A 22,281-nucleotide genomic window follows, 5' to 3' on the forward strand; every position below is an offset into this window, starting at 1 on the left:
TTACCAATGGAGATCGGTCCATTTTATCATCTGAACTCTTGCAGAAGCCAGAGCCTTACTGAGAGCTTTTCTCAGGGCTTGCTGGACCTCTTTGTTCCTCAAGCTGTAGATGAGGGGGTTGGCCAAGGGGGTCAGGATGGTGTAGAAAACAGAGAACACCTTGTGTAAGTCCTTTGAAACATGGGCCGTTGGAACCAGGTAGACCATGTTCAGAGTTCCGTAAAACATCGTGATGATGACAAGGTGCGAGGAGCAGGTGGAGAAGGCCTTTTGCCTGCCGGTGGTGGATGGGATCCTCAGGATGGTGGTGATAATACAGAAGTAGGATGCCAAGATTAGTAGAAATGGGGCCAAAGACCCGATGGAGGACATAGTGAAAACGGTGAGTTCTAGCAACTGGGTGTCGCTATAGGACAGCTTTACAATGGGTGGGAAATCGCAGAAGAAGTGGTCCATGACGTGGGTGCCGCAAAATGTTATTTTCGTCATGAGAAGGAGTACGACGGTGCTGCCCAAAAAGCCGCTTGTCCAGGAGCCAGCCGTGAGCTGGAAACACATCCGTCCATTCGTCAGAGTGGTGTAACGGAGGGGAAGGCATATCGCTACGTACCGGTCGCATGACATCACGGCGAGCAGGTAGCATTCAGTGGCGGCTAGCATACTGAAACAATAAAATTGTGTCAAACAATCCCGGATGGAAATGGTCCCATCCCCCGTCAGGAGACTGGAGAGAAGCCGGGGTAGAATGGTGGAGCTGTAGCAGGTTTCTAAGCAGGACAAGTTGCCCAAGAAGAAGTACATGGGAGTGTGAAGATGCTGATCAACTACCACTAGCACCATGATGAGGAGGTTCCCAGCCATGGTCACCATGTAGATCCCTAGAAAGAGCAGGAAGAGGAGGGGCCGCCGTTCAGGGAGATCCCCAAATCCCAGGAGGATGAATTTGGCAGGGGAGGTTTGATTTTGACAGTCTTCCTTGGCCATGGGACGGATCTAGGGTAAATGAATAAAATCAGCCCTAGCATTCCAAGGCGATAAACTCAACTTTTCATTCAGCTCAGTGTGGCACTAGATGAAAATGGACAAACTCTGCAGTAAAAGTTCAAGATGACAAGGGAGATTGGGAAAAATGTATAACCCTAATTTCTGGAGAAGTAGCAGGCCGAAAACCTGTAGAGCCCCTTTGGAAATCCCAGCTACAATAAAATGTCCTCTGTTGCTGAATAATAAAAAATCATAGAATCCCAGGCCTGGCACAGACCTCATGAATCATTGAGTCTAGCTCCCGGCCCAAAGCTGGACCAACCCCAACTCAATCATGCCAACCAGGGCTTCGTCAAGCCGGAACTCGAAAACCTCTAGGGATGGAGATTCCACCCCTTCCCTAAGGAACCCATTCCAGTGCTTCCCACTTGCCTAGGAAAATCATTTTTCCTAAGATCCAACCTAGCCCTCCCCCAGTAACATGCAATCAGAATTAAAATGAATAAAACCCCTGAACATTCACAGCAAAAGGCTGGCGATGAACCTAATAGATTTCTCTTTACAACAAAACAGAACTCTCTGGGTATGTCTAGACTACAGGGTTTTGTCGACAGAAGTTTTGTCGACAGATACTGTCGACAAAGCTTCTGTCGACAAAGAGCGTCTAGACGACATCCAGTTCTGTCGACAAAGCAAACCGCTTTGTCGACATAAGAGTGTGGACGCAAAGGACAGTGTAGATGCAATAATACCTTCTATCAACAGAACTCTGTCGATAAAAGGCATTATTCCTTGTAGAATGAGGTTTCATACATCGACAAAACTGCTGAGTTTTGTCGATGTTATGTCGACATAACTCAAAGGCAGTGTGGTATAGTTTTGTCGACAAAAGTCCACTTTTGTCGACAAAATCCTGTAGTCTAGACACACCCTCAAAGATGTTTAGAATGCAGTAGAGAATGAAATAAACCAACCTAAGAAAGAAATCTCCTTTCGGCTGGCTTAAAAATTATTCAGTGAAGTTATCATGGTCTATTATAAATAAAAATTATTATAAAAACTCCGCTTTGGAAGGAACAATCTGTTTCACACACACAGAATGGGAAGCGACGGTCTAGAAGGAGTCCTGCAGAAAGGGATCTAGGGGTTATAGTGGACCACAAGCTAAATATGAGTCAATAGTGTAACGCTATTGCAAAAAAAGCCAACATGATTCTGGGCTGCATGAACAGAAGTGTTGTGAGCAAGACACAAGAAGTTATTCTTCCTCTCTACTCTGATTAGGCCTCAGTTGGAGTATTGTGTCCAGTTCTGGGCCCCACAGTTCAAGAAAGATGTGGAGAACGTGGAGAAGGTCCAGAGAAGAGCAACAGAAATGATTAAAAGTCTAGAAAACATGAGCTAGGAGGCAAGGCTGAAGGAATGGAGTTTGTTTAGTTTGGAAAAGAGAAGACCGAGAAGGGACATTATAGCGGTTTTCAAGTATCTAAAATGGTGTCACAGAAAAGAGGGAGAAAATTTGTTCTCTTTGACCTCTGAGGATGAGAAAAGAAGCAAGGGGCTTAAACTGCAGCAAGGAAGGTTGAGGTTGGACATTAGGAAAAAGTTCCTACCCGTCTTGGCGGTGAAACAGTGGAATAAATTGCCTAGGGAGGTTGTGGAATCTCCATCCCTATAGATATTTAAGAGCAGGTTAGACTGACACCTGTCAGGGATGATCTAGACGGTGCTTGGTTCTTCTGTGAGGGCAGGGGACTGGACTTGATGACCTCTTGAGGTGCCTTCCAGTTCTAATATTCTATGATTCTGTGATTCTATTCAGTGTCTTTAGCATATTCCCATTAAGAGAAGGAACTAAGATAATTTGCACAAAATATGCATAGCACCTGCTTCAAGGATACTATCACTTATTATGCACGTCACTTTAATCGTGTGCTTATGTTCCATTGAAATTAAAGGGTGAAAACTTGGCAAAACTCTCCTTGATTGAAACACAATCACTGAGTTGGCTTAAACAGGATTCAAGCACACGTTTAAAGTTAAGCACATCCTGAAAGTCTACCCTGAATTCGAGCCTGAACATAAAACATTCCAAGTCACATGGAGGAAATCAGAACTTTCCCAGTGACCACTTATACAGCCTGTCTTGTACAGAAAGCATACACCTTACGCAATAATTTATTATCATTTTGCAGAGTCTGGAGGTTGTTGCCACAACTTCTGTCTTTATTGATGCCATCAAAGGGTGCACTTACGCTGTGGAGCTATTTTGGGATAAGTCTGGTATCCCGAAACAGTTATTCTGCATCTTAAGAGCAAGGCCGTTATATCAAAATGTAATGGGCGTGCTATTCAGACGTCCCTGTAAACCTTATTGCATGAGAGTTAAGGGACATTTCAGAATAGCCTTATTTTGACATTTAGTATGCAGAGAGCGTCATACTATGTATGGATAAGTAGCAGTTCCTCAGAAAAGGATCTGGGGATGACAGATGATGAGAAGCTGGAGATGAGTCAACATTGGGCCCCTGTAGCCAAGAAGGCTAATGGCATATTAGAATGCATTAGGAGGAGAATTGCCAGCAGATCTAGAGAAGTGATTATTCCCCTTTATTTGACTCTGGGGAGGCCACATCTGGAGTATCTGTCCAGTTCTGGGCCCCCAACTATAGAAAGGATGTGGATGCATTGGAGAGGGGCCAGCGGAGGGTGACCAAAATAAGGGGGCTGGAGCGCATGTCCTATGAGGAGATGCTGAGGGATTGGGGTTTGTTTACTCTGCAGAAGAGAAGAGCGAGGGGGGATTTGAGAGCAGCCTTCAACTCCCTGAAGGGGGGTTCCAAAGAGGCTGGAGAGAGGCTGTTCTCAGTGGGGGCAGATGGCAGAACGAGGAGCGATGGGCTCAAGTTACAGTGGGAGAGGTCTAGGCTGGATATTAGGAAAAACAATTTCCCTAGGTGGGTGGGGAAGCACTGGGCTGGGTTCCCTAGGGAGGGGGTGTAATCACCATCCCTAGCGGTTTTTAAATCTTGGCTTGACAAACCCATGTCTGGGCTGTTATAGTTAGGATTGCTCCTGCCTTGGGGAAAGGGCTGGACTTGATGACCTCCTGAAGTCTCTTCCAGCTCTATGATGCTATGAGAGCCAAATTTTGAAATTAGCTCTTTCGGAACCACCTCGAAACCAGCTACGCAATTTGAGTAGCACAAATTGCATCTCTTATTTTGAGGTAAGGGTGCTGTGTAGATGCACCCTAAGGTGCTGCGTGAAGGTGACAATGTCTGTAGGAGAGGTGGGTTCAAATCCCATCTTTGCCAATCTAGCCAGCAGCTGGGTATCCTCACACCTCATGAAGGAGAGGGGGGCTTTTCTTTCATTGGCTGAGATGATTTAGTTGGGATAGGAGACATTTTAGCAGGGGGATGGACTCCGTGACTTCCTGAGGGCTCTTCCCACCCTATGGCAGTGAGACATTTGTGAATGCATTAAAGTTTAAGCGGTGATATTTCTTTTTCCTTCTATTTTATGCTCTCCCCCCTTGATACTCATCGCTTTAAGACAATGGTCTCCAACCTTTTTAACCATGAGATCACTTTTTGAATTTCAGTGCAAGTCCAGATCTACCTCAAACACACATACCCTGGCCCAGCCTCCTTTGTGCTCCTTCTCTGAGGCCCTGCCCCTACTCCCTCAATCCTCCCTACCTCTCCCAACTTTCCTCGCTTTCACCAGGCAGGGACAGTGGGTTGGGGCACAGGCTCTGGTCTTGGGCTACGGGATTTGGAGTGTGAGAGGGGATTTGAGCTATGCCTGGGGCAGGGACGTGGGATGCAGAAGGGGGTTCAGAGTACAGGCTCTGTAAGGCTCTGGGGGGTCGGGGCTAGGGCAGGGGCTTGGGGTACAGGAGGGGGTTCATGACTGGGGCAGGAGATTGGAGCTGTCTCCAGCTGGACACTGCTTACCCCAGGGGGCTCCTGGGTGAGGGTGCAGTGGGGTAAGTCAGGCTCACCCCTGCCCTGGGCCTGCACCACTCCCAAAGCAGCCAGCAAACTCCTTCCCTCCCAAGCCCTGTGGTGCTCCCCCCCCCCCAGTTCTGTGGAGATAGAATACAGGGTGGGGGGCACCTTAATATCAGTACTCCCTCCTCTCTTTCCCTGCTGTGTACCAGGGAAAGGCAGCTCCAAGGCAAAGGGTAGGAGATGTGCAGCAGTGGGGGGAGGGGCAGATAAAGTGCTGGCACTCGAGAGCCTCTTGGCCAAACCAGTCAGGAGCCGCTGTCAGAGGCTCCCAGCTCAACCGGTAGATCCCCAATCGCCTGGCTGGCGAGCCCCGCTTTGCGGTATCTGGAGGTTCAATAATGAAAAGGGAAACCAAACATCTGCTCCACTCAGAAATTCAAAGCTCCCACCCAGGCAGGGAACTCAGCTGATGGGCGGGTGGAGGTGCATCTCACTGAAGAAGCCACTAAAAGGAGCTGCTGTCTGCTTGCACTGAGGAGCTCCCAGAGCCGGTAAAAAGGGAGATAAGGAGACAATTAGGGTGTGTCTAGACTACTGAGTTTTGTCGACAAAAGTGGACTTTTGTCGACAAAACTATACCTGCGTCTACACTACCGCTGAGTTCTGTCGACATAACGTCGACAGAACTCAGCAGTTTTGTCGACGCTGGTAAACCTCATTTTACGAGGCATAACACCTTCTGTCGACAGTGTTCTGTCGACAGAAGGTGTTATTGCCTGTAGGGTTGCGTCTAGACTACAGGGTTTTGTCGACAAAGCAGCTTGCTTTGTCGACAGAACTGAATGTGTCTAGACGCTCTATGTCGACAGAAGTTTTGTCGACAGTATCTGCAAATATTGTGCCCATCTATAAAAAGGGGAATAAGAACAACCCAGGAAACTACAGACCGGTCAGTTTAACATCTGTCCCAGGGAAGATAATGGAGCAGGTAATTAAGGGAATCATATGCAAACACTTGGAAGGTAATAAAGTGATAGGGAATAGCCAGCAAGGGTTTGTGAAGAACAAGTCATGCCAAACTAATCTGATAGCTTTCTTTGATAGGATAATGAGCCTTGTGGATAAGGGAGAAGCGGTGGATGTCATATACCTAGACTTTAGTAAGGCATTTGATACGGTCTTGCATGATATTCTTATTGATAAACTAGGCAAATATAACTTAGATAGGGCCACGATAAGGTGGGTGCATAATTGGCTGGATAACCGTAGTCAGAGAGTTGTTGTTAACGGTGCTAAATCCTGCTGGAAAGGGATAATGAGTGGAGTTCCGCAAGGGTCTGTTTTGGGACCCGTACTGTTCAATATCTTCATCAATGATGTAGATATTGGGATAGAGAGTACGCTTATTAAGTTTGCAGATGATACCAAACTGGGTGGGGTTGCAACTTCTTTGGAGGATAGGGACATAATTCAAAATGACCTTAGCAAGTTAGAGAAATGGTCAGAGGTAAACAGGATGAGGTTTAATAAAGAGAAATGCAAAGTGCTCCACTTAGGAAGGAACAATCAGTTCCATACATACAAGATGGGAAGCGACTGTCTAGGAAGGAGCATGGCGGAAAGGGATCTAGGGGTCATAGTGGACCACAAGTTGAATATGAGTCAACAGTGTGATGCTGTTGCAAAAAAAGCAAATATGATTCTAGGTTGTATCAACAGGTGTGTTGTAAGCAAAACTCATGAAGTCCAATCATTGTGGAAGCTCTCTTTCGAAAAAGCAGAGAGATTTCTCCTTGCTCTATTGCTGTGTAGACACTTTCTTTTGAAAGAAGTTTTTCCAGAAGATCTCTTCCAGAATAGCTTCTTCTGAAAGAAGCCTGCTGTGTAGACGTAGCCATATATGTGTGGAAAGAAAGAAAGAAAGAAAGAAAGAAAGAAAGAAAGAAAGAAAGAAAGAAAGAAAGAAAGAGTTCCTCTCATCTCAAAGAATAAAATGGGTCCTGTCTAAAGAACTCTATCACTTCCTCCCTATTTTCCTATACCCTAAAACTTGCTCTATCAGATTCTGTGCCTGTTTTTGAATGCGATCAATTTCACAATAGCTTTTGTCAGGGACTTTTTGACCTCCTTGTTCCTCAGACTGTAGATAATGGGGGTGATCATGGGATTCAGGACTGTGTAGAAGAGCGAGAACACTTTGTGAAGGACCGTGGACGTGTTGATTGATGGAAACACATAGACAATGATCAGGGTCATGTATAAAATGGACACCACAATGAGGTGGGAAGAGCAGGTGGAAAAGGCCTTTTGCCGCCCGATGGAGGACGGGATTCTGAGGATGGCGGTGATGATACAAACGTAGGAAGCCAATGTCAATAGCAAAGGCACAACCGTTCCTATAGCAGAGATAATTAATGTCACGAGTTGTAGAGTTCGGGTATCACTACAGGAGAGCTTCATCATGGGTGAAAAATCACAGAAGTAATGGTCAATTTCTTTGGAGTCACAGAACGTTAATGAGAAGAAGAAATAATTTAGTGTGCCAACAACCAGAAAAGTACACAGCCAACACCCCACCACTAGCTGGCAACACACCCGTCCGTTCATCAGAGCTGCGTATCGGAGGGGATGGCATATCGCTAAATACCGATCGTAAGACATGGCCATGAGCAGCAGGTTTTCTCCCGTTTTCATGATACCAAACGAATATAATTGCGCAAGGCAGCAGTGAACACAAATTGTCCTGTCCCCAGTCAGAAGCTCTGCCAGGAGGACGGGCAGGATGGTGGAACTGTAGCAAATCTCCACACAATCCAAGTTCCCCAGGAAGAAGTACATGGGGGTGTGAAGATTATGATCAACGACAACTAACGCAACAATGAGGAGGTTTCCAGCAATCGTTACAATGTAGATGAGTAGAAACAAGAGGATGAGAAGAGGCTCCAGTCCGGAGACATCCCCAAATCCTAAGAGGATGAATTCCATGATGAGGGTTCGATTTCTTCCGTCCTCTTTCTCCATATTATGAATCTAGAAATGTAACACCATAAGATATTGAGGTAGCAAAGGCATTCAACTTCCACCGTCAGTTACACTTGATAGAAACACGGAGTAGGTGATTTTGGATCACTGCGCCTCTGCCCGGCAAAAGTGGGGTTGTCAATAAACCGGGAAAAACTCATTTCAATAAGAGTTTGAGCTTCCAAGAACTAAGAGCATGGAACCCTATGGAATTACAGAAATGTTCCTTTCAACTCCATGAAGTTCTCATGAACTTTCAATATGGACTTCTAAGTTGGGATTTTTGAAGGAGGATCGAACCTCTTTAGTCCGGCACTCACTGGTCCAGACAGATCCATTGTCCGGCATGTTTTAAGTTAGCCAGATGTCCAATTTCATAGGTGTAGCCAAGTTCCTCTTGGTCCTAAAAAAGTTTGTTTACAACCACTAGTCCTGGCTCTGATTGTTCTGTGCTGTTATTTAGCTCTAATATACCCCAACATGTCTTCTTAGATCCCAGCAGACTATAAGAAGTGTTGGTAATGCTGCTAGACAATATTGACCTCTCCGGTCTGGCAAATTCTCTGGTACAGAATTGGTCAGGTCCTGAGGGTGCTGAACATCAGTGTCATATCAACAAATCTCTGTGACATAAAAAGATCATTACATTGGTTAGGAAAGATACTCAGAGTTCAATTACAGGTAGGTCTACCCTTTAGTTGTGAGTTGAAATGCTCACCTTGGGAATACGTACATGCTCTTACATTGATGAAGCTAGCAGAGTAAACTAACCAGCTTCATTTGAATGTACACAAGTTCAACTGACATGACATCCAACAATTGATACAGAAAACGAAGTGAAAAAAATGAAAACACATGAAGAAGTCTACGGAGGTCATGGGGGAGGTTTAGGTTGGACATTAGGAAAAACAATTTCTTGATGAGAGTGGGGAAGCAGTGGGATGTGTTTCCTAGGGAGGAGGTGGAATCTCTGTCTGTAGAGGTTAAGTCCCGGCTTGACACATCCCTGGCTGGGATGATTGAGTTGCAGTTGGTCCTGATTTGGGCGGGGAGCTGGACTCTATGACGTCCTCAGGTCTCTGCCAGTGCTAGGAGGCTATGTCTAGACTGCAAGCCTCTTTCGAAAGAGGCTCTTTCGAAAGAGAGCGTCTTGACTGCACACGGAACTTTCGAAAAAGCGGCTTGCTTTTTCGAAAGAAAGCACCCAGTGAGTCTGGATGCTCTCTTTCGAAGAAGCTCTATTTACATTCAAGAACGCCTTCTTTCGAAAGATGAGCTTTCGAAAGAAGGCGTTCTTCCTCGTGCAATGAGGTTTACCGCCGTCGAAAGAAAAGCCGCGTTCTTTCGATTTAATTTCGAAAGAACGCGGCTGCAGTCTAGACGCAGGTGAAGTTTTTTCGAAAAAAGGCTATTTTTTTCGAAAAAACCGCTGAGTCTGGACACAGCCGGAGTGTATGATTCTAAGGGTATGTCTACACTTGCAACCTATTTCTAAATAGGAATGCAAATGAAGACTTTCGAAATTGCAAATGAAGCTGGGATTTAAATATCCCGCGCTTCAATTGCATAATAGACTTACGGCGCTATTTTGAAATAGCGCTATAGTGAAATAAAACACACTGAATAGATGCGTTATTTTGAGAGAAAACCCTTCTCTTGAAATAATGTTAAACCTCATTTTAGAAGGAATAAGGGTTATTTTGAGAGAAGGGTGTTCTCTCGAAATAACGAGTTTGCACAGTGTGTTTTATTTTGAAATAATGCTCTTTCGAAATAGCGCCCTAACAGGATTATGCAAATGAAGTGCTGGATATTTAAATCCCAGCTTCATTTGCAATTTTGATTGTCTTAATTTGCATCCCTATTTCAAAACAGGAATAGATACACAGACAGAATTAGATGAATACATGGACACAAAGAGAGAGAGAGAATGAGATAGTGAGAGAGAGAGAGAGAGAGAGAGAGAGAGAGAGAAAGAGAGATCGTTTAGTTACCCAGTTTATGAGAAATAAAAAGAGATCCTTACTGTTACAGGAAAGGAACTGGAGACAATAACTGTGACAGCTCCTCCTACGACTCAATTCTTGATCTATCCTGCCTTCTAAATACCTCAACATCTGGTGTGTGAAGTACTCCTATATACACTCTCTACACCAGGAGTTTCAATGGCTCATTGACATTGGTGGAACATCCGTGTAGGATGGAAGAATGGAAATGGAGAAAGAAAAAAACAACCCGCCTGTACACAGTGAAGAAAAACGGCATTTTATTCAAAATAATAAATGAGTAATAAAATTCATTTGGTGGAAAATAAAATTCTTACACGAGACTCCAATAAACTAGAACGACTCCTGGAGGACAGGTCCATCCATGACTTCTTGATGTCAAAAGCTGGAAATGGGTGACAGGATATGGGTCCCAAAATTATCAATGGTTTTGTTAATTCCCTATAAAGCACCTGGCTTTGGCCCCGGTTAGAAGACAGGGTATGTCTACACTAGCCCCCTAGTTCAATCTATGGAGGTTAATGAGGGCGACTGAAACTGCAAATGAAGTGTGTTATTCCAGGAGGAATACCAGCTAATTCGATTTAGGGCTTTAATTTGGAATCTCGTTTCACTATCGCGTGTAGATGCGGGCAGTTACTTTGGGCTAGTCAATTTCTAAAATGGCGACTGGCCAGGAGCATGCAAATAAAGTACGAGATATTGAAATCCCGTATTTCATTTGAAATTTCGGTTGCTCTCATTAGCCTCCGTAGATCGACCTAGGGGGCTAGTGTAGATGTACCCACGGGCTACTGAACTGGATGGACCTTTCCTCTCACCCAATATGAGCCTTACTTATGTTCTAAATGTGAGAGCCGTTCTTTGTTCTTTCTCAACCACCTTTTGCTATAACCAATCTGCAATTGGTTCATAGAATCCCAGGGCTGACAGAGACCTCAGGAGTCAGCAAGTCCAGCCCCCTGCCTGAAGCAAGACCAGACCCAACCTAATCATCCCAGCCAAGGCTTGGTCAAGCCGGGACTTAAAAACATCTAGGGATGGAGATTCCACCACCTCCCATTCCAATGCTTTACCATCCTCCTAATACAATAGTTTTTTCACTAATATCCAACCTAGACTTCCCCACTGCAACTTTAGACCATTGCTCCTCATTCTGCCATCTGGGTTCTCTCGCAGTGCTACCCGGAACTGGGGTTCCACTCAACCTTCTCACCCACTCGCCTTCAATTCCTCTCACACTGTGCTGCTGTGGATAGCTGCCGACTCATTCCTAGGCCGACACTTCCTGCAGTATTTACAAAGGAAGGAATACGTGTAGCTGTGGGTACAAGCAGGATCTCTGACCAGGCTCTGCACTAGTTAGGCCTCAGCTGGAGTACTGTGTCCAGTTCTGGGCGCCACATTTCAAGAAAGATGTGGAGAAATTGGAAAGGGTACAGAGAAGAGCGACAAGAATGATTAAAGGTCTAGAGAACATGACCTATGAAGCCAGGCTTCATGAACTGGGCTTGTTTAGTTTGGAAAAAAGAAGATGAAGGGGGGACATGATAGCGGTTTTCAAATATCTAAAAGGGTGTCACAAGGAGGAAGGAGAAAATTTGTTCCTCTTGGTTTCTGAGGACAGGACAAGGAGTAATGGGCTTAAAGTGCAGCAGGGGAGGTTTAGATTGGACATTAGGAAAAAATTCCTGCCTGTCAGGGTGGTCAAATATTGGAATAAATTGCCAAGGGAGGTGGTGGAATCTCCCTCTCTGGAGATATTTAAGAACAGGTTAGATAGACATCTGTCAGGGATGGTGTAGACGGAGCTTGATCCTGCCTTGAGGGCGGGGGGCTGGACTCGATGACCTCTCGAGGTCCCTTCCAGTCCTAGTATTCTATGATTCTATGATTCTATGAGCCAACAATGTAAAGTTACAGTGGAGACCACCTCCAGCTCCCCAGCCTAGGACTTCACAGATGCACGGCCCTGCCTTGCTCACAATCCCGAGACGCGGGATTTCATTACTTGGTTCGCCTTCCGCTCAATGAGGAGAGGAACATGAGCCCTCATGCGAACCAAGTTGAGATTCTCCCCCGGATGCTTCATTTCAGGGGACCCTGGTTTAGGTTAAGCTACCGAGAAGAGTGTTAATTAGAAAATAAAGAGGGTACGTGATTTTGCCAAGCAGAACACAGCGCCAGCACCGAAATAAAAATACAAACAAAGGATAACACACGAGTTACATTAAGCATGAAGGTGCAGTGTCTCACCCTGACTGATGACACCAGCAAAGTGGCAGAATCTCAAGGCAAAAGCTTTGCTACGATAGTTTTTCAGGCTTCTCAAAATACCCTAGAAATCTCTTTTGTCTGAGTCTATATCCTCCCCCCAATTTCGTCTTTGTTCCTCAGGTCTTTCCAGGAGTCCTCTTGCGCAGGAAGGGAAGAAGAACTGGTGATGTTACCCTCCGGTCTGTATAGATTTCGTGCAGGGCGGGAACCCTTTGTTTCGATACTTAATTCCCAGACCATTGTGTGGAAAAATACAAACATCTCAAAATGGTGCCCAGAGACACCAGCCTGGCCAGTGCCCTTGGAGAGTCAGAGCAACCATTAATTACCGGCTCTCTGGAGACTTCTCAAGAAGGTTCACCAGGTGGGAAAGAAACTTCTCCCAAGGCCCATGATTTTCCCTAGTTGCTCGTTACCCGGAATAGGCCCTCCCAACCAGCTCACTAGACGAGTCATCTCTCCTAGTGGGAGTTTCCAGGAGTAGCTACACTGGAAATAGCGACAGATGCATTAATGACAACATCAGATACAACCATGATACATGCATACAAATAGGAACATCATAGGCAGGAAATCAGAATTGTTCCAGGGACACCTTATACAGCCTGACTTGCACTAAAGGCCTAATTATTCTCCAATAATAATCTTATCACAATATCACTCTGAAGAAAATGGCAGACATTGCTTCAACGGCCAACTTCCTTACTGCTCCTTTTGGCTAGCTCACGTAATCCTCTTGTTTCTTAGGGTACGTCTAGACTAAACTGTAGTTTTGAAAGAGGATATGCAAATTTCTAATGGAATTTGCATATCTTCTTCCGATCTCACTTTCGAAAGTAGGTCATTCGAAAGTGAAAGTAGTCTGGACACGGGTTTTTTTCGGGGAAAAAAAACCTTTTTCAAAAAATCACGTAACCCTCCTTTTGTAATGGCCCTTTTTGTGGTCTTACGTGGGAAACATCGTTTACGTGTTCCCATAACACAAGACCGAGGGGGCCCCAAAACATACAGAAGGTAGTGTTTCTTCACACTACCCACAACTAACCTGTGGAACTCCTTGCCAGAGGATGTTGTGAAGACTGGACTTTTAAACTGGGTTTAAAAAAGAATTAGATAAATGCATAGATGTTAGGCCCATCGAAGGCTATTAATCAGGATGGATAGGAATGTTTGTCAGAAGGTGGGAATGGATGAAAGGGGAAGGATCACTTGATGGTTTCCTGTTCTGTTCACTGTCTCTGGGGCACCTGGCTTTGGCCACTATCAGCAGACAGGACAGTGGGCTGGACTGACCTTTGGTCTGACCCAGTCTGGTGGTTCTTATGTTCGTATGTTCACCTCGGACAGGGGAGATATTGAACATGATCTTCCACCCTGCTGCCCACATGAATTCTCTAACCACCAGGTTATCTGGAATGATTGATCTTTGCTGAAAACATTTGGCTCATTGGAGAAAAATGAGTGAATCCCTTTGGGATGCACAAATCAAGGATGCAGCCCAAGAAAGGTGGACACATGAGGCCAAGGATAACTCTGCAGCACGGGAGCTTATGGTGCCAGACGGCTTCTCTTTGCAAGTTATCTCCCTGTGTCACTATCTGTATTGCTATGGCCATGAGGCCAAGGATAACTCTGCAGCCAGGGAGTTTATGGTGCACCCTTTGGTGGTGGGAAATAAAATCTCAAAACCCTCTTTTAATTACTTTTTAATGAATTATGCCAAAATCCATCCATTCTTCACACAGCGTGTTGTCAACCTGTGGAACTCCTTGCCAGAGGAGGCTGTGAAGGCTAGGACTATAATAGAGTTTAAAGAGAAGCTGGATAAATTCATGGAGGTTAGGTCCATAAAAGGCTATTAGCCAGGGGATAAAATGGTGTCCTTGGCCTCTGTTTGTCAGAGGCTTGGGAGAGGGATGGCAGGAGACAAATCACTTGATCATTGTCTTTGGTCCACCCTCTCTGGGGCACCTGGTGCTGGCCACTGTCGGTAGACAGGATACTGGGCTAGATGGACCGTTGGTCTGACCCAGTATGGCCGTTCTTATGTTCTTATGTAAATGGCTCCACCTTAAGACGAAAGAGAGAGAGAGAGAGAGAGATTATATATCCCTTTGTCTATGCCCACCATAGGGACTTGTAGGAAGGGACAGCAAGAGGATGTGTGTGGGAGGGGGAGGTAAGGATAACCACGGGAACCTAAGCAATTAAAAGGAAAGTGGGGAATTCCCAGTGTTTTTCGGAAGAAAAAAGGCCATAATAGAAGAAAAAAAAAGCCCCCAGGGTGACTCAGATTTTACTCTTTAATTCTTTTTTTGGGGGGAGGGGAGTTAAAATCTCTTATGTAGTGTATTGCTTGGTTGGATACAGGATGCTACCCTGGCTGACATCGTTAATGTTACCTAATGCAATTTGAATAATCATTTCCTATTTATTTTCGCACATTCATGTCTTTTTATTTGGGTCAGGGAGGGAACCGAGTGTTGAACGTTTGTGCCAGATGGCTTCACTTTGCAAGTTATCTCCCTGTGTTTCTATCTGTATTGCTATCCATCTCTTTCCACATATCGATGTTTTAATGTGGCCTTCACCCTGAAAAGATGGATAAACAAGCAAGAAATTTAACCGGGCAGCAAACGCAGAGATTCCTGCATCTCCCACGGACTTTCATCTTTGGTTTACCAAGCTACAGATCTGCGTAGATCACCACCCATTAAAAGTTCTCCACCCGCTGAAGGGACAACACTTTTTACCGGCATTCTTCTTCTTCGTCTTCTTCGTCTTCGTCTTCTTCAAATTCTCCACCCACTGGAGGGGCAACACGTTTTACCTACATTCTTCTTCTTCTTCAAGTTCTCCACTCACTGGAAGGACAACACTTTTTACCGGCATTCTTCTTCTTCTTCTTCTTCAAGTTCTCCACTCACTGGAAGGACAACACTTTTTACCGGCATTCTTCTTCTTCTTCTTCTACTACTACTTTTGAATGTCATGTTCAATGCTATATTTCTTCATCAAAGTTGGACATCCAAGCTCTCCAACCAGTGAACAGTGTCACTGGTTAGATTGTAGATATCCTCCAATGAGCCCGTGAATTTTCGTATTGGGCATTCCCCACCATTGTGGTGCATATTTTGCGGACTGCCACAATCACAAAGTGGAGATGACAACACATTCCACTTATTCAGTAGATAACCGCACCTGCCCTGACCAGTCCTAAGCCGAGTTAGGACACACCACGATCTCCGGGGAAGATCGAAACCTTACTGCTCAGTGGTGGGAACCGATAGAAGATGTTTGTTTGGGACGTCTACGTGCTGTAATTCTGCTGGCCAAAGTCCTTAACATTGGCTGTGACTTCCTTTCCAAGCTGCCAGGGAGGCTTGCAGGATTTTAGAGGTGATGTTTGTGGCTGATCAAAGTATTTCTGGATAGGAAGAGGTTGGCTGCTGTGGTTGATATGTTGGTAGAGTCTGCATTCCTGCTCCCGTTGACGGATGTTGGTGAGGTGATGTTGCCAGCGGCGGTAACCATTCTACGGCAGTAGGCTTTAAAATTCCTGTTGTCACTCGCATGGCGCAATTCAGTTGAGTGTTAACTAGTTTTGTGTGGGCACCTTCTGACCATACAGGAGATCAATATTCAGTAACAGAATACACCAGGGCTATTGCTGAGGTCCTCAAGGTGCATACTGCAGTTCCTCAATGGGGCTCTAATCAAAACAGAAGATCATAATCAAGGATGAACCAATGTCTTTCATTTCAGTGGGAGTGGGAAAGTCCCAGAGACACACAACAAGGCTGTGTCTAGACTGGCCATTTTTTCCGCAGAATCAGCTGCTTTTGCGGAAAAACTTGCCAGCTGTCCACACTGGCCGCTTGAATTTCCGCAAGAACACTGACGATCTCATGTAAGGTTGTCAGTTTTCTTGCGGAAATGCTATGCTGTTCCCATTCGGGCAAAAGCCTTCTTGTGCAAATCATTTGTGCAAGAGGGCCAGTATAGACAGCACAGTACTGTTTTGCGCAAAAAAGCCCCGATGGCTAAAATGGCGATCGGGGCTTTTTTTGCGCAAAAGCACGTCTAGATTGGCACGGACGCTTTTCTGCAAAAAGTGCTTTTGCGGAAAAGCATCCGTGCCAATCTAGACGCTCTTTTCCAAAAATGCTTTTAACGGAAAACTTTTCCGTTAAAAGTATTTGCGGAAAATCATGCCAATCTAGACGTAGCCCAAATATTCATCTCCTTGCAGAATTTCTTCATGAGTGTTCCTGTCTGGATGAACAAAGAAGGGGTCTTTCCCAAAATGTGTGTCTCGGGAAAAGCCCATAAACATTCTGTCTTTTTAAGGGCCAAGTTTCGTATAATGAAATGTGCATTAATTGTGTGAAAGATGACTATTAAGAAAGAAAGAAAGAAAGAAAGAAAGAAAGAAAGAAAGCCTTGTTCTCAGAATAAAATGGGCCCTTCATCTCTATTTCAATATTGGGGAAAATTTGTCCAATCAGATTCTGTGCCTGTTTCTGAAGGCAACCAGTGTCCCAATCATTTTTCTCAGCGACTCTTTCACCTCCTTGTTCCTCAGGCTGTAGATAATGGGGGTGATCATGGGATTCAGGACTGTGTAGAAGAGCGAGAACACTTTGTGGAGGACTGCAGACGTGTTGAGTGACGGAAACACGTAGACAATGATAAGGGTCACGTATACGATGGACACCACAATGAGGTGGGAGGAGCAGGTGGAAAAGGCCTTTTGCCGCCCGATGGAGGACGGGATTCGCAGGATGGAGGTGATGATACAAACATAGGAAGCCAGGGTCAATAACAAAGGCACTACTGTCCCAATGATAGAGCTAATTAATGTTGTCAGTTTCAGAAACTGGGGGTCGTAGCAGGAGAGCTTTATCACGGGTGAAAAATCACAGAAGTAATGGTCAATTTCTTGAGATTCACAGAACGTTAATGGGAACAAGAAACTAGTCAATACACCGACCACCAGAAAACTGTACAGCCAGGGGCCCGTCACTAGCAGGCAACACACCCAGCCGTTCATTAGGGCGGCGTATCGGAGCGGGTGGCATATCGCTAGATACCGGTCGTAAGACATAGCCATCAGGAGCAGATTTTCTGCCGTTGCTATGATGGCAAAAAAATAGGTTTGCACCAGGCAGGCCTTCACAGAAATGGTTCTGTCCCCCGTCTGAAGACTGGCCAAAAACTTAGGCAGGATGGTAGAGCTGTAGCAGATCTCCACGAAGGCCAAGTTCCCCAGGAAAAAGTACATTGGGGCATGAAAGTGAGGTTCAACCAGAACTAGCACAATGATGAGGGTGTTTCCAGCCATAGTCACAAGATAGATCAGTAGAAACACGAGGAAAACAAGCGGCTGCAGGTCAGAGACATCCCCAAATCCTAAGAGGATGAATTCCAGGATCACAGTTTCATTTCTTCCTTCCATTTTCTCCATTACATGGATCTAGAAACAAAAAACCATGAGATATTAATACAATTAATGCAACCACATTGTGCAGAAAAAATGGCGTAGGTGACTTTGTACATCTGTGTCACTAGACAAGGGGGAGGGATAGTTCAGTGGTTTGAGCATTCATCTATTAAACCCAAGTTTGTGAGTTCAATCCTTGTGCAGGCTATTTAGGAATTTGGGGCAGAAATTTGTCAGGGATGGTACTTGGTCCTGCTGTGAAGGCAGGGGACTAGACTTAATGACCTTTCAAGGTCTCTTCCAGTCCTAGGAGATAGGCAATCTCCATACACATTTTTTTAGATGAGAAATCTGAAATTGTCACTCCTTCTGACACCCTTTTAGATACTTGAAAACCACTATCATGTCCCCTCTCAGTCTTCTCTTTTCCAAACTAAACAAGCCCATTTCTTTCAGTCTTCCCTCTTAGCTCCCGCTCTCTCAACCTTTCATCATTCTTCTCTGGACCTTCTCCAATTTCTCCACCTCTTCCTTGAAATGTGGTGGCCGGAACTGGACACAATCCTCCAACCGAGGACTAATCCGCACAGAGTAGAATGGAAGAATGACTTCTCATGTCTTGCTCACAACACTCCCGTGAATGTATCCTAGAATCAGGTTGTTGTTTTTTTTGCAGCAGTGTCACACTGTTGACTCATATTTAACTTGTGGTCCACTAGGACCCCTGAAGTCCCGCTGATCCAAGGCTCCACACTGTCCCTTTGAAATGAGATGGCATTGTCCTTTGAAACATCTCCTCTTCCCCCCCCCCGCTTTGCTTCCTCTATCTAATAGGAGCAATGCGGGGGAGAAAGGATGAAAGAATTGACCTGTCAACTAGTGGACTGACTATGGGATTTGCTTATCAGGTAGTCCACTAGTTGACTAGTCCTTAACATCCTTAACTGACACTGGCGCAATAACTGTTGGTGACAGAAAAACGGAACTGAAGAAAAAACGCAGCCACATACACAGTGCAGAAAGACTATGCATTTGTTTCAAAATTCGAAGGAGCAATCAAAGGTATGTAGTGAAAAGTAAAATATGCTGAGAAGGAGCCAACAATGGGAACAAAAATCATGACGGGAGATTCCCATCAAAGGCTATTAGCAGGGATGCAGAGGGATGACGTTCCTGGACTCTGTTTGACAGAATCTGGGAATGGGTGACAGGGAATCGGTCCCTTAACGATTAACTGGTTTTTTTGCATTCCCTGTAAAGCACCTAGCATTGATCGCAGTCAGGACACAGGACACTGGGCATGATGGACCTTTGGAAAATAGATGCATGTTTTTGGCACCCCTGTAAACCTCAATCTACGAGGAAGAAAGGGTGTACCGAAGAAGGGTTTTTTTCCCCAACATTTGGCCCTAGGGAGCCGGCCAAATGTCGGAAAAGCCTATTTCGGAAGAAAAGCGGGAAGAGATGCCAATTGTGGTTTGCCATTGATGTATCTTTTCCCGACGTTTCTTTGTAGCGTCGACACAGCCGATGTGACCGAAAAATGGAAATGCAGAAAAAAACACACCCGTAAACACAGTGAAGGAAGAGTATACACTTGTTTCAAAATTTGAATGAGCAATCAGACGTAGGGAGAGACCATTAAAATACACTGAGAAGGAGCCAATGATTTTAAAACAAATTCCCGAAGATGATGTCCATCGATGACCCTTAAAAGGGCAACGCCTGCTTTCCTGTTAAAAGGGCTAACTTTTTTTTTTGGGGGCTCAACAAAAAACCCCTGGTGTTCTGCAATACAAAAAAAATATTGTTTGGTGTTCCTTAGTCTTAAAAAGTTTAAGAAACACAGCTCTAATCCACCAGTCTGGGGTCCCGCTTCCACTGTGCTGCTGTGACCAGCTGCTGACCCACTCCCGGTCCCATCATTTCCACAAGTCGGGATCTTCCCAGCTTCACTATCCAGCCTAGTTCCAAACACCGAACAGGTACTAGGTTTGATTCCCCCCTTAATGTGGAGAGGTGCATGCCCCTTTGTGCTAACCAAAATGAGATTTTTCCCATACACTCCACTTCAAGGAAACCTGGTGTTGGTTCAACCCCCAAAAAAGTTTATGAACTATAAAGAAAAAATTGTAAGTGACAGTATAGGCTAGAACCCCATTCGAGCAGCATACCAGTAAATACAAAATCACGTGAATCAGGCATAACAAACAAGTTTGCTTAACTGCAAAGGAGCCGTTTCTCACCCTGGCTGATGATGCCAACAAACAGGCAGATTCTCAAGGAATCTGTTGCTGCAGCTTCGGTTTCTCGAGTTTCCAGCCTGGAGATTACTTATGCCTGGGTCCAGCACATTCCACCCGTTCTGTCTTTGCTCCTCAGGTCTTTCCAGCAGCCCTCTTGTGCAAAGGAGAACTGGTGAGGTCACCCCATGGTTTATATAGATTGAGCACAGGGCAGGAACCCTTTCTTTCAGCACTTAATTCAGAGACCGATTTGTGGAAAAACACAAACATCTCTAGATGGTGCCTAGAGACGTAGGCCTTGTTGGCCTGCCCATGGACAGTCACAACAACCATTAATTACGGGCTCGTGGGAGAGTTCTCAGCAAGGCTCGTCATGAGGGAGAGATGCTTCTCCTCAGGCCCATTGGTTTCCCTAATGACTCGTTAACTCCAATAGGCCCTTCTCAACCAGCTATCTGGACTAATAGCATCTGGCCTCATGGGAGTTACCAGGTGTAAGTACGTTGGAAATAGACACACCCAATAATCAGAACTTCAGAGACAACAATGACACATCTACGTGACTTGGACAATCATATGCAGGAAATCAGAACTTTTCCATTGACACCTTATACAGCCTATTTTGCACAAAAGGCCTAATCATTGTGCAATAAATATACCATCCCAACATCACAGGATACTTCTAGACTACGTTCTTTGGGTTTTTTTCGAAAGAGGAGATGCAAATTCTGCAGGAATTTGTGTATCTTCTTCCAATCACATTTTCGAAAGAGGCTCTTTCGAATGTGTGTTTGGATGCACTTTTTTTTCAGAATAAAAACCCGTTTTCGAAAAAAACCTGCTCTTCCTAAAAAAAAAGGAGGTTTACATGTTTTTTTGAAAAGAAGGGAGTTTTTTCCTGAAAAAAAAAAATGCATCCAGACTACTTTCACTCAAAAGATCCTCTTTCAAAAATGTCATTGGAAGAAGATATGGAAATTCCCGTGGAATTTGCACATTGTCTTTCAGAAAAATACACGTAGTCTAGACATGCAAACACTGTAGATTACGGTGTGCATTGACACAGCTACTGTCTTTATGGATGTTCTCCTTGGACAAAGCAAGACATCCTTTTCATTATTACACGAATACCTGAGCTGTTTGGATTTTTTTAATTTCTAACTCAAAAGATTTAATTTTGAGCATGTGGCTTTAATTTTCACACGTGCCAACTACACGAGAATCCTAAACCTCCCTTCAAATGATGCGAGATAAAAGTCTAGTTTTTGCACAACATTTTCCTTTCTATTCTGCTGTGGTGGTTTTCAAATTTCTCAGAAAACTGAGCTTTGATTTCTTGTCTGGAGGCCTGGATTTTACCGAGATTTTTAGTGCATTTTGTTGCTATTCCCTTTCACAGAAATTCATGTGTCTCTTGGCTGTTAATTTCTCCCTCCTAGAGATGATGTAATTTCCCTTGATACTTCTGCTACTGGGAATTGGAAATGATTAAACAGAGGAATGTTTCTATTTATTTGAGATAGGAAAACCATGTTAAAGGGGCAGTCTTATTATGAACCTCAGAGCGGAAGTCCTGGCAAACAACTGATTCCAAAGCGAAAACAATAGAGATGGAAGACCTCTTGACCCGAAAATTGAAACAAGAGAAAAAACAGGTGGTCTCATTTCAAAGAAAATTAATGTGGACAGAATCTCTCATCTCTGCTCATCTTACTTATGACATGAGTCCATCTACTAGCATACTAATAAAAAAACGAACCCATGTCAATTCTCTTTTATGGGAAGTAAATTATATGCTTCCAGGTCAATTTGATCTCTGGGCCTGGAATTTCAAATGCAAGACACGAAGAGCCCTAAGCTACCAACTGAACAAAGTGACATTGGCCGTGATTCTTATAGGTGCCTAAGGGATTTAGACACCTGGCTGCATTTGAAGAGGCATTCTTGGCTAAAGCTCCCAAGTCAGTCTGATTGCTGCACCTTGAACTCCAAATGCAGGACAGCTGCCACCTACATAAAGTTTCCTTCTCCTTGATCTCATGGGCTGCGATTTTTATAAGAACCTAAGGGATTTACATAAGGACATAAGAACGGCCACACTGGTTCTGACCAAAGTTCCATCTAGTTCCATTTCCTGTCTTCTGATAGTGGCCAATGCCAGGTGCTCCAAAGGAAATGAACAGAACAGAGAATCATCTAGCTATCCAAACCCCACTGTCCATTCCCAGCTTCTGACGATCGGAAGCTACAGACACCATCTTTCCTCAATAGTCATAGATAGATCCATCCTCCATGAATGTATCTAGTTCCTTTCCGAATCATGTTGAAATTCTAGACGTTACAAC

The 22,281-nt window shown here is 44.7% G+C and overlaps 3 protein-coding genes across 3 annotated transcripts; all 3 read right to left on the reverse strand.

Moving 5' to 3' along the window:
- On the reverse strand, window positions 1–984 carry LOC142821104 (olfactory receptor 5AP2-like). The gene has a single exon (XM_075911908.2). The coding sequence runs from the start codon at window positions 982–984 to the stop codon at window positions 1–3; it is 984 nt and encodes a 327-aa protein (XP_075768023.2).
- A 6,017-nt stretch (window positions 985–7,001) lies between these two features.
- Window positions 7,002–7,964, reverse strand: LOC102445571 (olfactory receptor 10K1-like). The gene has a single exon (XM_006124809.3). The coding sequence runs from the start codon at window positions 7,962–7,964 to the stop codon at window positions 7,002–7,004; it is 963 nt and encodes a 320-aa protein (XP_006124871.3).
- Window positions 7,965–16,751: 8,787 nt separating this feature from the next.
- On the reverse strand, window positions 16,752–17,714 carry LOC106732142 (olfactory receptor 10A2-like). The gene has a single exon (XM_014574458.3). The coding sequence runs from the start codon at window positions 17,712–17,714 to the stop codon at window positions 16,752–16,754; it is 963 nt and encodes a 320-aa protein (XP_014429944.3).
- Between the last annotated feature and the right edge of the window lie 4,567 nt (window positions 17,715–22,281).

The sequence above is a fragment of the Pelodiscus sinensis genome, chromosome 30 (genome assembly GCF_052426305.1).
Source record: "Pelodiscus sinensis isolate ZL-2025 chromosome 30, ASM5242630v1, whole genome shotgun sequence".
NCBI lineage: Eukaryota > Metazoa > Chordata > Testudines > Trionychidae > Pelodiscus > Pelodiscus sinensis.